Here is an 18791-nt window from a genome sequence, read left to right as displayed (position 1 = left end):
TTATGGTTTGTTCATTTTTTTCATGCACTAAAACCAACTTCCCCCTTACTTCACAGAGAATCACACAGAATCACTAGGTTGGAAGAGACCTTAAAGACCATTGAGTCCAACCCATGCCCTAACACCTCAACTAAACCATGGCACCGAGTGCCACATCCAGTCTTTTTTTAAACACATCCAGGGATGGTGACTCCACCACCTCCCTGGGCAGGCCATTCCAGAACTTTATTACCCTTTCTGTAAAAAACTTCTTCCTGATATCCAGCCTATATTTCCCTTGGTGCAGCTTAAGGCTGTGTTCTCTGGTTCTGTCAGCTGCTGCCTGGAGGAAGAGACCAACCCCCACCTGACCCCAGCCACCTTTCAGGGAGTAGCAGAGAATGACAAAGTCACCTCTGAGTCTCCTTTTCTCCAGGCTAAGCACCCCCAGCTCTCTCAGTCATTCCTCACAGGGCTTGTGCTCCAAGCCCCTCACCAGCCTCATTGCCCTTCTCTGGATGCACTCGAGCATCTCAACATCCCCCCAAACTGAGGGGCCAGAACTGGACACAGCACTCGAGGTGTGCCCTCACCAGTGCTGAGAACAGGGGAAGGATGACCTCCCTGCTCCTGCTGGCCACGCTGTTCCTGGTACAGGCCAGGATGGCCTTGGCCTTCTTGGCCACTAGGGCACACTGCTGGCAACTTCTGCTATGGCAGCAGGTAAGATAGTCATAGACCTGTCTTTCCAAATTGTAAAGCACTTATTTTTTTCACTTGTACCTTCATACATATTAAGAATTTATTTTGAAACAGGAAAGGTTTTGCTGCCTCATAGATCTGATCCTTTATCTTAAAAAAGTGAAGATACAGTTACCAACACAAACTAATGATTTGCTCTGAGCATCAACATTGATTTTCCCACATGAAGTACTCTACTGGAAACAATGAAAAATGAAATATACAGTAATTATAAAATTAAGATGATTACTTTATACTTAGGATGCAGAATATTGTTTTGATCTTTTGTAAGGGAAAAGGAACATGACAAAAGTATTTTAACCTTACTATAGAAATGCACTTTAAATAGCAAAGGTGCTTATCAAATGTAGTCTGTGTTTTCAATGCAAGCTTTCCCTTATAAAGGCAAAATTTGCCTGCTGACCCCAAAGTGATACTTTCCAAACCAAATGAAGAACCTACATGTTCTATTTTACTTGTGTCAACAAAATGTTTCATACTCTTGCTACGTGAAGGAAGTTAACTTCTAGAATGTTAGTGCCAACACACAGTTCCACAACATTGCAGAGAGGAACAAATTAAACTTATGGACCTCTTTCAAGCTCTGCTCCACTGAATGTTGCATTAGACACCAAAAGTTTTCATTAAACAAGGGAGTATTCTTTCATTAAGACAAACAATATCAGACAAGGGCATAATTCTTACCATCCCGAAAGAAATCCATGTCTCTTTGATGATCAGGATGACCTCCTTGCTTTGGAAGCATTTTATGAAGGGTCTTGAGGCAGGAAGATCCCTTTGCAGAGGGAGCCCCTGGAGCAGATAGTAGCAGCCATCTGAAAAGTAGTCAGGTCCCAAGGTCTGTGTAAGAGGACATTGTCCCTCATTGCTAGTGGGACTGTCAATCTGCAGGGGAGAGGCTTCAATGTTAGAGGAGAACAGGTCTGAAAGCTGGTAATTTGTATTTTCCTTTTGAAAACCAACAGGAAACTTCAGGTCTTCACTGTCCAAAAAGTCGTGATGCGGTGATCCTCAGGCTGATTCTGGTCTGAGCTGGCAGCAGCCCTACAGAGCAGCACACAGGGGTACCAGCTAAGACCTGGCCCTGGCACCAATTTTAGACTCTGTACCCCTTGCACTGTGCCCTGTCCCTCAGCTGGCAAGGCTGGGCTGACATCTCCCTGCTGCAGCAATGCCCAGCCAGATCATTCAGCACTGGCTGTATCCACAGCCTTGCTCAGGTCATCCTGACATCTTGAGAGTGTCTGGTGTCCGTGTCTAAGGACTGGGGCACTGGGCCACTCATCACTGTTATTCGATCTTCCCAAGTAATTCTGATCTCCAGGGCTTTTGCTCCTTCCTGTGCTTCAGCTGGCACCTCCAATTAGGAGGAGTTTGTGCACAAACTGTCCCTGCTACTTGTCTGAACAGCGTCTAAGCTGCAGTCTTGATAATCTGAATAAATATTCAAATAAGTATATGGAAATTGTGGCTGAAATCCTTCCCTTTGTGCCTTAAGGGATGTCAGATTTTTTTTTCACATAAATCATAAATCATAAATTATGTTCTAATTATAAATTGTACTGAAAGAGACTTTGATTACTGGAGATAAAAATGTCATTTTTTTTTTGCCTTGAGAAAAGGAAAATATCTGAAAGAAATATTTAAACAAAATTTTAACAGGGAGGTAACTTCTTACAGTTAGCAATGCTGTAAAAATTTTAATTTGATCCTATCAGAATTCTTCTTTGTTTAATAAATAGTTGCCTGAGCACTAGATGAGGCCACCCTGGTTTCCTGTCAGTTTGTACCTTACAGTTGATTGCAGGCTCCAGTCAAATATTTAGAATATCTCTTGCTCTTCTTCTTCCTCTTCTAATTTCCTAATCATGCTGCATTCTTTACTGGTCAGGACACTTGCAATCTTTCTCTTCTAGTTCGTCAACTTTTTGTTATCAAACAACAAAGCCTTAATTATTTTGTGGAGGACTATGCTGAAAACCAGGGAACATGCAAACAAACACACAGGCAGTATAATCTGCTGAACAGTGATCCCTTAGGAAGGCAGCTGAACCATCCTCCCTGAATAAAATCACTATATGTTGCTATGCTCCTGCTGGATTGGTCATGTTCATGTTTTGAAAATGGATTGTGCCATTGCAAAACAGAACTATATTTTTAGACTAGTAAAATTTTCAAATAATGAAGGCATGCACAAGTACTTTTAATAAATGAGTTATTCTGATATTATGGACCTTCTGCAATCAGACTCACTCTTTAACTTATGGGCAATGTACAGTGCCAAATTTGTATGTGTTATATATACTGGATACCTGTCTTTTTAGTTTCATAAGAAAGCATTTGTTCCCACAGAAGGTATTGGATGAGGAGGCACCCTGAAGTTAGTGCCACTGTTTTCTGCATGGCTGTCCATGGTTCACTTTTAACAAGGGAGGAACTGAAATTAGACCAGTTCAGAGAAAATGGGATCCACCCAAAAATGGATGGGAGTTTCCCAATCTCTAAGGATCTTGGCATGTATGTGGAAAGAATCATTACCATTTTGAATCATTACCACTGTGAATTCTCACCTGGCATGTTCAGCACCCTGGAGGTTGTTCCAGATTGTGCAGAAGTGAACCACATCTCCATACCAAGTTCTAGCAAGGGACATTGAGAAAGGGCTTTGGGATGACCCATAGAAGGAGACAGCTTTGCCTTCCCCACTGCAGGATTGCTAAAATCAGCAGATTTTCCACATGATGCCTTCCCCACGCATGATGCTGCCACTGGCGCCAGGGAGGGGGAGCAGCATGAGGGGCAGGTCAGCTCTGAGATGGCTTCTGTGACCACTGGTCTATAATTTTCACTTGGGACTGCAGGGAATTACAGCCTTGGACTTTATTTATTAGAGAATTAAATCAAAGCCAGGCCTAGATAATTGCTTACGGCAAACTGACTTCTCTACGTGATACACCAGCCCTCAGCTACCAGTGGGTAAAATCATAAATACAGGGTGTATGTGCACACAGGGTGTGCTCATGCAATCTTCTGCTCACAATGGCTACTTTTTCCCTCACATGGCAATCCACTTCAGAGGGAATTTTGGGGAAAATATTTTTTGCAGAATCACAGAATTTCAGGCACTAATCTCTCTGCTTTTTTCCTTTTTCTTCAACCCTGGGTCACTGTTACCTATGGGACACTGGACAAAGAGTGGAGAGTAGCAAAAGCAGGGGTTATGCAACACACCAGTAATCAGATCCTGGATGCATCAGCAAGAAATGAGCTTGAGTACCTTTCAGATGCCTTTGAGAACCTTGCCTGCCTCTGGGATTTGACTCAGGCTTTGTATGTATTTATTTTGGCTGAACCAGTTTCTTGGTCGATCATGTCTGGACTGTGTTTTATCTTAATCTGGTAAAGATTGCTTTATTTACAAAACTGTAAGTAAATAATGAAGACTGGATTTTCAGGTAAACTTCACTTGGTTTATGCAAAGCAACAGCCAGATTTTCGGGTGCAGAAGAAATTTTCTATTTGTGATGATCGATGGGCACAAGCTATTTAAAATCCCAAACATCTATGGTCTGGTCTGCAAAATTTACACTGAATGTAGCTGAACATTATAGGGGGGGAAAGGTTTGTATTTATACAGTTTGATATTACCCTTGGACTTCAAAATATTTGATAGATCATCTTACAGTTTCTTATCCAGTTCTTGGATGTTGTTCAGGTTAGAGGGTTTTGGTTTGTCTGTCTGCTTGTTTGTTTGTTTTTCCTGGTATTTGTTCTGGTGATGAGGCTACTTTACACCTTTACAACTTTTCTAGTCATGGTATATTTTCTAATGTACAACAGACTTTGGTTTGCAGAGATCTGTCCAACACAGAATGTGTGTATAACCATGCTGAAGAGGTTAGCTCTGTTAGCATGTGAGCCCCAGAGGGTTTGCTGCCTTTGAAACGTCAATGCACAAGGCATCAGCTGCCCAGTGTGCACACATGCAGTTCTGCCTGAGAAATCACAGTCAGAAATAGTGTCACTGCACCTACTTGGAGACAATCACAGTGATATTTCCCATCAAAGCAATGTGGATTTATCAAAGTGACACAAAATGAAATAGCAGGTTCTTATTATGCAATGCACATTGTCTTGTTTATTAGCAATAGATAGGGATGGTCACTTAAGATGAACCTGGTTTGCTAAATACAGTCATAGCATGGAAAGGTGTGGTATGGCCTGGAAGAGCTGAGGAAAAGCTGTTTGGCTCCAGTGGTGGTGCTACAAGGATGAGCCATTCCCACACACACCCTGGTGTGCCATGGCTCACTGTCCCATGCACTGACCCCTCTGTGCACGGGGAGGTGATGCACACTGTCCTGCTGCTGCTGCCACAAAACCACACAGCGATGCTGCAACAGCAGAGCATTGCATAGTGTTCAAGCCACTGCAGAATTAAAGAGCTGATGGAAGAGTTATACAGGGCAACTAATCCTCATGTATCTGTGTTTGCTTATGTTTTGAGTCTGCCTTCTGCTCTGTGAAGGGGAAAGAGACACTCCTAATGTATGTGGCCATACTTCTGCTCAGGGAGAAATAAAAAAAAAATCTTCATTTGCCCTCTCCTGCTTTTCATATGCATTCATTTATCCATTTTTGAGTGATTCATCCAGGGCAGAGTAAGTTTATAGACTTGTGAACTCAGATTTAAAGCATGATTAAATAGATCAAATGAAATATAAACCACAGCATAGTGAAACGGAAATTCCCTTGGCTTCAGTTCTTCTTAGAGGCTGTTCTGCACAGGTATTGAGCCATGTACACACCTACTCAGCTTCACAAGAAAGCTTTTCATAGATGTCAAGCTTTTTCTTTAACAGGATAGAAAAAAGGCAAAATGTTATTAACAAAATTATCTTTCATCTTAGTAACTCCCAGCATTAAAATAATTGTAAAACAGATTAATGTTTTCAGAAATATTATTTAACTTGTAATTTCTAATTATTGTTAAATGAAAGCTCTGTAAAACTTGATTAACAATTATCCTTACTGATTTTCTACTTGAGATTAGCTTTGACTGAATTCCTTTCAACTTGCAATTTTGACTGTGCTTGCCTGAGATGAAGAATCTTTTTAATAAGAAAAACACCCATCTGAATGGCTGATCTGAATGCCAGTAACATGTGGGTGGGTTATAGTCTTATAAAAAAGGTTGAGGACATTGCTCAACTTGATTTTTCTTACACTTTGGTTTTGCATTGTTATACAGATTAAGCTGGTTGTAGGGCAGTTATTTGAATAATTACTTTTCAATAAAAGTATTGAGTAACGAAGCTCAGCTTGTGCATGGCAGTTCTGTGCAGTCAGAGTGGCTGCACGAGCATTTCACAAGTGACACAGGAGTTTTCACAGCTATAAGCAAGTAACAAGAAAGAAGAGAGTCTGTCCAGAATGGCACACAGGACATTGTTTTGGGGCAGAACCAGCACAGTGGCTGCAATAGCATTTCCATGGCAATATAATTGCATGTGGTATTTTTTACTTTACCTTGTCTGGTAGTTTGTCTCACATGAGCTGTCATGGTATCCTGTCTACATACACAGGACTGATGGAGTAATTCATACCTGTGGCACGGTTTCAGGACGAGCAGCACTGAAATTAATGGGTTTGGGGCATTCTTAATTGTAGCTGTGGAACATAAAGCAAAAAATATTTTGCCACTTTGTGCCAGCTTTTCCATGGTTGAAAGTGCTATGGTAGTGGAAAAGAAAAAGACATGGAATTTTGATTTAGAAGGAATCAGCTCGAATAAGGAAATGTTTGTGTCTGTGATTACTAACTGGAAAGAAGAAAACATAAAACAATGAGCTTGATAAAATGATTATAGCAGAAATGCAGTATTTTTGTACTGGATAAGAGCCAGGAAAAGTAATGACAAAACCAGAGCTTTTTCCATTTCCAAACCAGTCAGCAAGAATTTGTTTGCAATTTCCTTCTTAGGGCACTTCATGAGATATGTTGACAGTAAGATTGTAATATTTTTATACTGTCAGAACATGTAGTCCCCATGTGAAACACATAACATGTCTCTGCTGGAGAAGACACTGAATTTCCATTTCTGCAGCTGATGATTTCTTCTGAGCTTGCAGATGCTTGCATGAGAAACAGATGCTGAGGTGGAATAATGATTAATTAGATAACTAATAAGATTGAGTTCACTTTCCTGCCTGGACCCAGGTTTTTGAGGGAAAGGTGCAGGCTAAAGGGTGAAATTTCCTTCTCAAATCCAAGCCCCCAAAGAGCTGCTCAGATCAAGCTTTCTTGACACATTGCTGCAAAGTTATATACCCAGAAAGGGGCTGAGGACTATTTCCTCAACAGGCACAAAAGTAAAAGAAGTTATAAACAGCCCAGAGAGAGTCTCTCCACCTTGAAAGGGAGAAATGGAGTGCTACTATATCAGATTCAAAAGTCCTACCATTATACCAAACTCTCCCAGGGAATTTTACTTGAGTGTGGCTTAGAGAGAAGCCAGTGTAGAAGAGCTTCTTCCCCTCAGTTTTGTGCACAATAAAACCTTTTTACCTTCTAGGCAGAGTTTGGAAGGTGTGAGCCCCCTCTGCAGTGTTGAAAGCCTGGTCCAGCTTGCAGCTGCAAGTGTGTGTCTCCAGGGAGCGTGGGGCAGTCGGGGAGCTGGGTGCCAGCAGGGGCCTGGGGGCTGACAAGTGAGGTTGGGCATCTGGTGAGTACCAAAACCAGCTACTCTTACAGAGGGGTTTTGGAGGGAAAGGGGCAGGAAGGAACTGTGCAGTCATGTCACAGTGCATGTAACTTTGTTTAGCATGACTTGATCAAGATAGTATTTCCTTTTAAATAGTGCTCTGAAGGGGAAACATTTGGGGTGAAGAAGTGGCTGGGCAGAAAGAAGAGATGAGAGTGGGATAGGGATTAGTGTTAAGATGATATTCACCTTCCTCCTGAGCTGTAGGAAGTCCAGGATGTGATGAGGAGGAGCTCCCAATAAATATTACTCTTCCTTTTTTTTTTCTTTTCCTCTCCTTTTATTTACTTTTTTTTTCTGTCTGATATATGGATTCCCTCTTAAGTCTGTGAGCCAAAGACCTGGGCTGGTTCTTGGTGTTTGCTTAGAGCCTCAAAACAAGGTTCAATAAAGTCACATGCTGAGTGAATAATTGCCTAGAATTAGAATCCAAGAGGTACCTCAAACATTAATTAGGATATAACCTATGCAGTCATTTCACTTGTGGTATGTCAGCTGATATATGGTGGCTGGAAGTCATATTCCTGCTTTTGCATCATGCCAAGCAGACAAGGGAGCTGCCAGCTCCAAGCAGTCCCAGGCAGGTTTGGGATCTAGTTTTGGTTTCTGTAACTTCCCTCACAGCACAAAATGCAGGAGCCAGCCAAAACATAAACTGCATTTCTGTCCCAACACACGGGAGAATCTCCTGACTGGGACAGGAGAAGGTGCAGGGCTGAAGAGTGGTAGGGTTGCAGGTGTGTTAGTATAGTATACAGCATTTGGAATCAAGTGGAGACAGGTCCTCTCCTGAATGTGGATATGACTCAATGCTGAATTAGAAGCCACTAATGCCACTGATGCTGATACTGGTGTTTGCTGATGCAAAGTGTTGCAGTTACAGGCTCAAGCAGGGCATTTTTGGTTTTAATTACTGACACTGCAGAAACTGAACACTTTTCTCTCCAAGTGTGCCTTATTTTCCTAAAACTGCTGTTGTTTGAGTAAAACATTAATTTCCATGTTTCAAATATGGAGCGGTGCTCGGAGAAATGGGGGACCAGAGTCCCAGTGGGGATTTAGGGAATGAGGAGGGTGACCATTTGAATCCCTGCTGTGAGGTGCAAGCACTGTAGTGGGGCAGGCAGTGTGCCTGTCTCCAGGGCTTGCAACATCTGCTTAAGCATTGGAAGAATAGAGGAATTGTGAGTGAAGCTTGCACCAAAATCTGGTTTTCCTGCATAGAAAACATAAAACGGAATAACTGCTTGCAATATATCAGTTCACTATGTTTTGAGGGGGGGCTGTCAAGTAGCACTGTAGAGTGTTTCCACTTCACATGTAAAGCTAGCAGATTTTTCCCGGTGCAGGATAATATTTGGTGGAAATTTGGAAGGAAACAATTTCTGCCAGGATTACCTCACAGAGTTTTACCTTACACATGTATTTCTTTTGGATGATTCATCTCATTTCCTTTCAGTATGTGAATCCACAGGAGTTTATAGCTTTATGCACTCTAACTCAGTGGATTAATCTCAATGGACCAGCCGAGTAACGAATTTTTGCAATGCAGGCAAAAATTACATAGCAGAGTTCATGTAGTGGTGTGTGGACTTACAGTTCAGGCAGCTCATATTCAGATACTGTGCACTGCAAAGTTAATAGCATCAAGTTCTCCCTCTTCTTCTTTCCCTGCAATTACCATGCATACATGAGAGCTTTTCTCACACAGACCCCCCAGAGCCCTGGTGCTCTGGTGCTTTCAGTAGCCCCTGGGATGGCTCTCACAGCTAGATGTAGGGAGTGGGGCCAGCAGAGAAGTGCACACTTGAGTGAATAATCTCTGAGGCCTCTGCAAAGTCATCTGACACCCCCTGAGGCTGAACATTTCCTCTGCACTGGGTTTTAAAGAAAGCCTGAGGCTTTGTTTCTTTAAGCAGTTGAGCTGCTCTAACAGCCTGCTGACTCTGAAAGAGATTCTTTTATCCCCCATCCCCTTAATTTGTGGCTGGCCCTCCCTGAACTTATTTGGCTCATTACCCAAGAAGATAGCCACCTGCTTTCTTTTTCCTAATTATTGTTCCTCTGGGCTAGCAGGTCTGTACACTGATGGAGCTGGAAGGTGGCACCAGGGGTGAGATGGGTGGTGAGGAGCAGAGAAAGGAATGTACAAATGGACTCCTTGGCAGGGAGAACCTGGGAAGCAGCTCAGGTGCTGTTTGAGGTGCAGCTTGTCTGCCTCTGAAGGAGCAGCCACTTCCCCAGCATGGATGCAAACTCTTGGCAGACTCCAGGGTGAGTCAGCCATGGACCTTAACCGAACAGGCAATTTAATACCACAGGAAAGATAAGACTTTTTTTCCCCCCCGGCCTTTATCTCCTGAGCCAACTAACTGTGGGGATGGAGAAGAACCAGGCCAACACAAGGGAGCATACAAGAAAAGCAATGAGGTCCAATGCTGACTCCATGAAGCCTGAAAAAACATCCCACCTGTAGCTTCCTTCATTCTTGGTTCTGAAGGGAGACCTACAGCAGAATTTTAAAATATAAGCCTAAAAATGGAAACCTAATTGTGCAGACTCTAAAAACTGCAAACACATTTTAAACACTTCACAGAAAAAATAAATATGCTCCCTAAAACTTCCAAGTGCCACAGGTGCTGTCAGCACATTGCTTCACCCCTTGTGCTGCCCCACGGGTACAAATCATGGGGCTGGCTGATTGAGTAAGGGCTGAAGAATGAAATCTGTGGCAGAGCATCTGTTCCCACCCAGGCTGCCCAGGAGCTTTGCTAAGGAGAAAAGTCTACAGCAATACAGTCTTTCTCTTGTCAGCAGATTGCTCCATATATTGGGAGCAATGCCTTTTCAATTAAGTTTATCTCTATGTGCAATTAATTATCAATGTTCCAAGAAGAGCCTTTGATGATGCAGAAAGCTGACTCTGCTAATGAAAGTGGCTTTAATTGCAGAGCAGATGTGTGGTGAAGCTGGGGAGCCAGTTCTGCCTTTCTGAGCAGAGTAGGCCAGGGTGGGCACCCTCTGAGCATGGCTGGGTTGGGTCCTTGGTTGGTGCAGGTTTGTCTGCCACCAGCTTTAGAGGAAAATAGCTTTATTTTTTGTCTCCTAATGTGATGAATTCACCAGGTGGAGGGTGAAGCTGTGGGTGGATCTTGGGCTTACTGCTATCAGTTGTGCAGTGTTAACTGGGCACAATTTTCTGAAGATATTTTTACAGGTGTAAATCCACCCTAAAGGCACATGTGTACATGACTCTTCCCCAGCACACCATGACAGGGTAGAAGGTTAATTTCTCAGGCCAGAAACAGGAGGTCTCTAATCCATGTATCATATTTAGAGCAGATTGACACCAGCTACTATTTTAAATGTTGGTGTTGCAACAAAAAGGCTTTTGTCTGTGTCTCATTGTAGGACTGACAAGTGTGTGTAACCCTTCATAAACTGCTCTTGTCAACAGTTTCATTATTAAAAACAGGCAGTCATATATTGTGAGTCAATATCTTTCATCTTCTTCCTCATCCATATCACAAATTAGAAGTCACTTAAAAAGAGTTTATTAAAAAGTAGCACTGGTTTCTTATCTCAATTGCATTCTGATTACACTTTGACCTACACTGCTTTCCTAAATGAACACAGTGATTGCCTTTTGGAGAGCTGAGCTCTTAAATAGAAGAAACAATGTATTTACAAGAAAAAAAGTCAGCTAACTGGCTTCTACCTTATAAATAGTCTAGCAGGTCCCAGGAACTTTCTCTAATTACCATCACTTCCCCCCAGTACTATGTACCTGGTCTCAGAGCATTTATAGCTTTTCATCCCAGCAGCAGTGACAGTGTGGCTTCCTGTCCCATGTCCAAGGGAGCCCAGCCACCTAAGGTCTTCCCACATGTCCTCAGGTGGGAGCTGCATAGGAGGGAAATGCTTGATTATGACTGAATGGTGCTCAAAAGGCAGAAATTATGCCAGGATTAAGCCAGAGTTAAGGGGTTCAGGGAAGACCTGGCATGGAAGAAACTGGTGGAACAGTCTGGTAATTTTATTATTGCCTTTGCCCTCTGGGGACCATAATTACACACATTGGAGTTGCACACAGTCTGCTGTGCCAAGACCTGGGCTGCCATATCACCCCAAAGTTCTTCTAATTCAAGGGGGCTGTCCAAGCAGGGGACATCTGGAAGGTCTCTGCTCCTGCTTAGGTGTCCCCAAGGCCAAAGATGATTTCCCTGCTGGGCTCAGAGTGCCTGGGGAGGTACTAAGCAGATGCTAATGCCAGGGGTGTGTTTGGTCTCAGCCCACCTCAGAAACACGTTGTGCATGTCTCAGGCTGCTGCAGCGGGTGCAGCGCAGAGAGGGAACCTGCAGGCTGCAGTGCCTGTGCTGAATGCAGCCCTGAGCTCTGAGTGTGCAGTGAGGGCCAGAGGGACACAAGTGCCCCAGCAGAGGCTGCTCTGGGACATGGAGGTCTCCCCTCCTCCTGCCTGTGTCTGCCAGAAGGGAGGCACGCTCCGTGGCTGTGGCGTCAGGAGGAGCATGACGCTGTGTGTAGTGCTGAACGCGGGTGACACGGGTGAGGCCGTGGGAGCAGAAACCTGTGCTGGCACTACCCCGGCTGAACCAGCACCGTCCCCTGGGCCTGCCACAGTGCAGGGGACCAGGGAGTGCAGGCAGACCCTTGAAGAGGGGGTGGCACAGGTGTCACCCCGAAAAGGATGCCAGTTTTGTGCCAGGAGGCAAAAAGGGCCACCTCCTGGAGCCTTTGTCTGTCCTGTCCTCATTCCTGCTGAGGGCTCAAAAGAGGCCGGCAGAGCTGAGAGGGGCGATGATGATGGGGGCATCAGGGGAGGTGAGAATGGGTGTTGTGTCCGATGTGGTCTCCTCAGCCTCACTCTCCACATCCTCCAAGTCCCCGCTGACGGAGGGGATGATCTGCACCACCTTCTCCTGAAAGTGCACTTGCTTGCGAGGGGCTGGCACGGCTGCTGGTTGGACAGGAGCTTCTGGGGCTGAGCTGCTGTCCTTGCTGCCCTTCAGGATGCTCTTCATATGGCCCAGAAGCGAGCGGTGCTGCTCCCTCTGGGCCCCGTGGAAGGTGTAGGTCTGCTCAGTGTCACCAATGATGGTTGGGGCTGCCTCGGTGGTTGAAGGGTCCACGTACTGACCTGCCTGGGGATGCATGTCTTTGTGCCCTGGGCTCTTCCTCCTCTTGCTCAGCAGGAAGTAGGCCAGGGCCGTGAGCACCAGCATGGAGCCTGGGGACAAGACTATGTTGGCTGAGGGCTCTGGCAGGTGGGAAGGCCTTGCCAAGCAGCACTTGGTCTGGCTAGCCCAGTGCCATAGACCACCAGCCCAGCTCCCTGCACATCCCCACCCCCACCCCTTGACAGACCATGCTCCATCTGCACTACTCCCCACCCAAGCTTCTCACCAGGGATGGTGACATGCCAGACGAGGACGGGGTGCAGGAAGCAAGCCACTGAGAGCAGCGTGTACCCCAGGAATTTCTGGAAGCTCCCTGGGCATCTAGCTCGCTTCCAGAAGGCCTGTGCCAGGAATTCAGGCTTGTGACTGGGGAGACAAAGAGAGGTCCTTGTAGCAGGAGGCACCAACCCTATGCCAAGAAGATTTGGTCCTAACTATGACCCTTCTAAATGTGCAGACAAACCACCTCACTGGTTTGTGAAGATAGGTGTGCTTTTCAGGGAAGATAAGCAAAGCCTGAACATCTCCTGTTGGGAGAAGAGCATTTGCCAGAGGCCAGTATCTCAGCACCTCACTGATCAAGTGTCTACTGTTAGGAGTAAGGTGTTGCCTCTAAGCTGTGAGGACTTCTGAGTTTCTGCTAGAAGACAGCAGCAGTGCTCAGCCTCTGAAAAGGACATAAGGATTGTCAACATTTTAACTTTAACTTCCATGCTGTCTCTGAAGGGAGCTGAATCTCACCCTGGGGATCTGTCTCTTCCTCTAACCCTGGTACCTTGTGCCTACACACTGTGCTAAGCAGATGCTGAAGACCAGGCTTGTGCTGACACTCAGGAAATTAGGGCACAAGTCTGGGTTAAAACACAGGTTTAAACAGCTGTGCACCTCCCCCCATCTGAGTGCACTTGCCTTGGCATTAGGGGCAGGACCTTTGGCCTGGCACTTGCAGCTCCCCCAGATCTGGTGTTGCCTGTAAGGGGCAAGGTGCCTTTGGGAGGTCCCACCGTGGCTGGAGAGTAGTGGGCAGGGTCTACTCACGTGAAGCACATCTCCAGGAACAAACTGATAAAGAAGAAGCCTTCGCAAACAGTAACTGCAACCCCTGAAAAACTGAAAGGTGGAGCCATCAGGGGAGCAGTGTGTTTGAGTATGGTCTGCAGGTGGGCAGAAAGGGCACAGCAGGCCAGAATTTACTATCCAATTCTCAACACAGTCTGTATGCTGGGGTCTGAACACCCTCTGCTCAGCTGGTTTGTGGAAAACTCACAGCCCTTCTGCCCCTAGGAAATCAACTTGCAGCCTCAGTGTTGCTTGAGTCTGCAGTAGCATTTCTTTTCCTAACAGAAATAGCTTATTTTTTTGAAAACTCAGTATGGAGATCTGAAATATCCAAAGCCTTGGACACTGTTCCCTGCCGCTGTTGAAGTCTAGTCTGGGGCTACATACGGTGGAGGGGTTGACCTTGTCACCCCTGCCAGCTCTGATTTCAAGGGCAAAAATACTCACAGCAGATAGAAAGCCAGGCTTTTAAATTGTCCTCGCTGCAGAGTTTCTATGCCCACACCGATCAGCACTAGAAAGAGAAGGTAGGAAAGATGCTAACTGCAGGGTTCATTCCCAGTTCCCTTGGGTTAGTTCCCAGTTCCCAGGATAAATGTCCCCATTTCCCCAGGGGCTAGCAAGGCAGCTTCTTCCATGCAGGGCATCATGTTAGGACTGCCAATCACACCAGTGATTCATGCTGACACACCCACCCAGAAGAGTCAGAGCTCAGTGACATACAGCCCTGAAACTCATCCCAGCTGCACCCCTATTATGGCAGCCTTACCACTGTGTGGGCTGAGGAAAGGTGCTCTGGGAATATCAGCTGGCCTTGGACAGCTGCAGGAGGTGAGCAGCAGTGACTGTTCCACTCTCTGCCATACTGCCACATCTCAGCTGCCACAGGGCCCACTGCCCCATCCTTCTCTGCCCAGGTCCCTCCGGTGCCTGCCAGCCCCACTCCCTCGCCCTCCCTGCTTGCCCAGTCCTGCTGCACCCAACACGTGGCTGCAGGGAACTGTGCCAGCTGCCTTCACCAAGGGCTGTAGCCATAGCATCAGGAGCCTTTGCTAGCCAAACAGAAAAACATACAATGGGAGCAGGCAGATTAAAAACAGGGAATGAACGCTCTCTCAGTGCCTCAGCTAATACAGAACACCAGGGAGTCAGTTTTAGGGGGATTAAGAGTATTAGCACGGCTAAAATCTGTGATGGATTGGCCAATAGCTTCAGGGGATGGAAAATTTTCTTAAACATCCTTCAGTTTCCTTCAATGTTATTTCTAAAAAGGAGTAGAATAGTAATGCCTCACATCAGCTGCAGCAAGTTGGTCAGTACATGCCAATTCACAGGGCACAGATGTCAGCAGTGTGCTGAAGCCCAGGTTTCATAGCCAGAGCACTGCCTTGGGCAAGCTCCTGTCTGAACCTGATGCCTCCACCCCACAGCGAGCAGACCCCACCCATCCACTGGTGCTCAGGAAGTTCACCACTGGTCCTGTCCCATGCACACTGGCCAAAGTTTGAGATGCAGGTTGGATCCATTTCTCGGAGCTGTGGTTTGCCCCATCTGGAGAAGGGTATGGGTTCCCAAACAAGGACATAGAGTATCCATCGAGACTGCAGCTTAGGTCAATGCCAAGGTGGGATTCCCATCTGGGCTGAAAGAAATCCCTCTGTGTTTTCCCTGTGTCTCCTGCAGCTGCTGGCCCCTGTCAGCCAAGGGAACTTTTAGGGCCCATGTGCCACCCTTCCACACTGCTTTTACAGCCCTGAGCAGAGCACAGGCAAATCAGTCTCATCAGAGGGCTGTGAAGCCACAAGAGCTGTGTAATCCTACATGCAAAGTACTGTCTTTTACTGTCTTGTGACTAAGGACCATTCTTTATAATCTTTCATACAATGTGGACTTCATTCATTCCCATTCATTCATTCATTCAGTCAGTCCCTGTGGATGAATGCAGAATTCTACAGCTTGGCTGTCAGCTCAAGCCTCTGCTCTGGATGGGGGGACTTTTTCCTTTGCACAGCTTCTGCTTTGTCTACAAAGCTGTTTGGATGAAGAATATGCAAGAAAAAAAAAAGCTGTTTCGAGGTGTTTGTTTGGACTAGTCACTGCCTTGATTTGGATCCTATCCAAACCATGTGGCTAAAGGCACATGATTAGGAATTAAATGGTTGAAAGCATGAGAATTAAGAAATAAGTAGGAACTTTTTCCTAGATGCAAAAATCACAAGGCCTAGAATCACTGAACTAGAGATGCTGCAAACACTGCAGCAAATCACAGGGCTGTTTGACAACTCTTTGCTAACTTGCTATAAGACCAGTTAGCCATTTTCTGATACAAAGGAAGTCCTGTAGCCTCACCATTGCAGAGAGCAATTACACCCCAAGATCTGGGGGAAGGGAAGGTTTATATTATGTGGGTAACTTGTATTTACTAGCAGCATAAGGAGCTGGCCAGGCCTTCTCAAAATCAATTAGTGAGGCTGATGCACTCTCCATTTCATAGGGTTTTTTTTTCGAACAAAACCCGTGGGAATTTCTTCTGCATGGTTTCTATTTCATTCAAAAGCCTCACACACCTCATCAGGCACTAAATGCTGCATCAAGCTGATTTCTTACTCCGTTGAAATACACAAAGGAATAAAACACAGGCACATTGCACTGTTCACGGGCCTTTTGGGAAAGTCAGGTGATACTGGGAATCCACCAGACCTATGGAAAAGCACAGTGAGTTGTAGTGCAGCTCTCTATGCTCTGTGATGCTAAGCAGACAGATAACTGCAGTGCTTATTTAAAGAAAAATTAAAGAAAGATGTGCAGATGCTGCAAAATGATGAAAACATGCAGGAGAGAAAGATGATATTCCACTAACACATTTCTACATTGTAAACTACTTTCAATTTTGTTGGTTTAGCATTAGTTTTCTCATGGCAAGAAGCTCACATTTTCTCCCAGGAAGGTCTCTATGAGTTTCCTTGGAGTTTTAAGTGAGAATATGACCAGTATGAGGCTCATGAGGGCCTAAAGGGATGGGGATGAAAAAATGAAGTGATTTGCATTTTCTGATTAAAGCTTTGTCCCATCTCCCAGTGTTGCAGTATCATCACAACATGCACTTATCTACTGGGAGTTTGTATAAACTCAGAGATCTCTCTGCCTGTTATCAGTATCAGTCCTTTAAAGCACATTCCAGAACCTCCATCACCCCACCTGTGTCCTTGGGAACCTGTGCACACTTCAGCTGACCTGTGTGCTTTCTACTTTGTCCCTGGTTTGAGCAAAATGCCTCTTCATGACTGTCTGCAGCTCATAAAGGAAATACAAAGGTAGGAGGGCCTGCTGTGACTTATTCTGCAGCGTCTGACTCTGAAATCCCTGGGGTTCTGAAACAGGAACCACAGGCACCACCTCAAGTCACCTCTCAACAGGAACCTCTGGTTCACCCCTCCAGCCTTTAAACAAATCAGACCCTTTGATCTCTGCTTTCTGATGGGGAAACTGAGGAAGAGAGTGCTGCCTGTCCTGTCCCATAGCAGCTAGTCAGCCGCAGTGCCAGAGTCAACCCCTGAGCCCTCTGCTTTAGCTGATTCCCCAAGTCCTATCTGGAGATGTTCCCTGTGAAATGGTGCTCCCTGCTCCCGAGTCAGACACTGTATCTGACACCTGGCTCAAAACACCTGCATTTCATCTGAAACCAAGCACTTGGGTGTGTCACCAAACCCAGAACACCCTGGCAGCGGGTGAGAGGATGCAACTCCCCAGGTACCAGGTGGATGAATTTATGGTGTTTGTCCTGCAGCTATAACCTGAACTGCTCTGAGCTGCTCCCTGACAGGCTGCTAGAGAGGCAGAGCAGAGCTTTTATAAACTATGCTATGATGGCTGGGACAGAACCTCTCCACCCTGCCTGGCGCAGGACATCTCACTGTGCACGCTCCTTCATCTTCACATCCCACTGTGTAGCCCAGCAGTTTTGCACAGCCATGAGTATTTTGCTCTTTAGTCTCATTCACATTTTGCCTATGCCTATGTCTGTTTTAGAATAATATAGTTTAGCTTTCTTCTTATTTTTTTTTCTTTTAGAGTGCTTTAGCTTGCTCTCTGAATATTGGCCCTTCCCTTCTGATGTCTCACTGTACCTCCCACAGCATTTGGAAAGAACCTAGCCCGGCAAACACTGCTCTCCCACCCTGGGTCCCAAAGCAAAAGCGAGCAAGTTTTCTTGTCCCCCCCTCATAAGATGGGGCCGTGGCTGCAGCTGGCCAAAGGCAGGGAGGCAGTCTGGAGGTACTAGCACCCACTTGGTGCCTTTTAGCGCCGAAAACAGAGAGAATTTGCTCTTACCTGCTGCGGTAGAGATGCCCAGCAATCGGCAGGTGTACTCCAGGGCATTCCAAAATGCCTTGTGCTGCATGGCGAAGAGATGAAGGCTGCGGTACAGCCAGGCAGAAACTCCTGGGGTTTCAGAGCCCCCACCTCACACGTAGCCCAGCAGCTCCCAGGACCAGGCAAAGCCTCTTGTTTCCTGGACTGAGTGACCTTCCTGAAGGAAAGGGCAGTGCATGCAGGACTGGCCACCTCCACAGGGCCTCCCAGGGGAGGGTGGTCAGAGAATGAGCACCCCAGGGCAGCGGTCAGCGCTGCTTGCTGCTGCTCCCGTGGGGGCCGAGGAGACCCGGCCCTTTCCTGCTTGCTCCTTCTCGGCCGGGTGATTAATGATTGGTAAGGCAGGGGTGCGGCTTTGGGAGCATGGGTGCACGGCCTTCTCCGCTCCTGAGGTGGACGCTCTGGAAGCCCAAGCTGATTAAATGAATGTGAAGTCATTAGTGCTGTGCAGCTCCCGGCAGGTTAACCATTTGTGAGGATGACGATGTTTGCTCCTGGCAAGAGAGCAGCACGTTTCTGGCAAGTCACGAGGGGCACCCCAGGCCCGCTGTCTCCTGTAGCTGAGCCTCCAGCTCTAACTAACATGGCTTGGGAAGTGTCTGTGCTGATGTGCAACCACAGGAACAAGATCAAACGTATTCAGAGTGGTCCCACA

At 46.1% G+C, this 18791-nt stretch overlaps 1 protein-coding gene across 1 annotated transcript; it reads right to left on the bottom strand.

Moving 5' to 3' along the window:
• Nucleotides 1-11042: 11042 nt before the first annotated feature.
• On the bottom strand, nucleotides 11043-18555 carry TMEM72 (transmembrane protein 72). The gene is made up of 5 exons (XM_002188314.5): nucleotides 18095-18555; nucleotides 14210-14276; nucleotides 13742-13813; nucleotides 12930-13069; nucleotides 11043-12753 (listed from the first exon to the last, which is right to left on the bottom strand). The coding sequence occupies exons 1-5, from the start codon at nucleotides 18162-18164 to the stop codon at nucleotides 12293-12295; spliced, it is 810 nt and encodes a 269-aa protein (XP_002188350.5). The 5' UTR covers nucleotides 18165-18555; the 3' UTR covers nucleotides 11043-12292.
• Nucleotides 18556-18791: the final 236 nt, after the last annotated feature.

This window comes from Taeniopygia guttata, chromosome 6 (assembly GCF_048771995.1).
Source record: "Taeniopygia guttata chromosome 6, bTaeGut7.mat, whole genome shotgun sequence".
Classification (NCBI taxonomy): domain Eukaryota; kingdom Metazoa; phylum Chordata; class Aves; order Passeriformes; family Estrildidae; genus Taeniopygia; species Taeniopygia guttata.
Note: the sequence above shows the minus strand (reverse complement) of the source record. Positions and strands in the feature narration are given on the sequence as shown.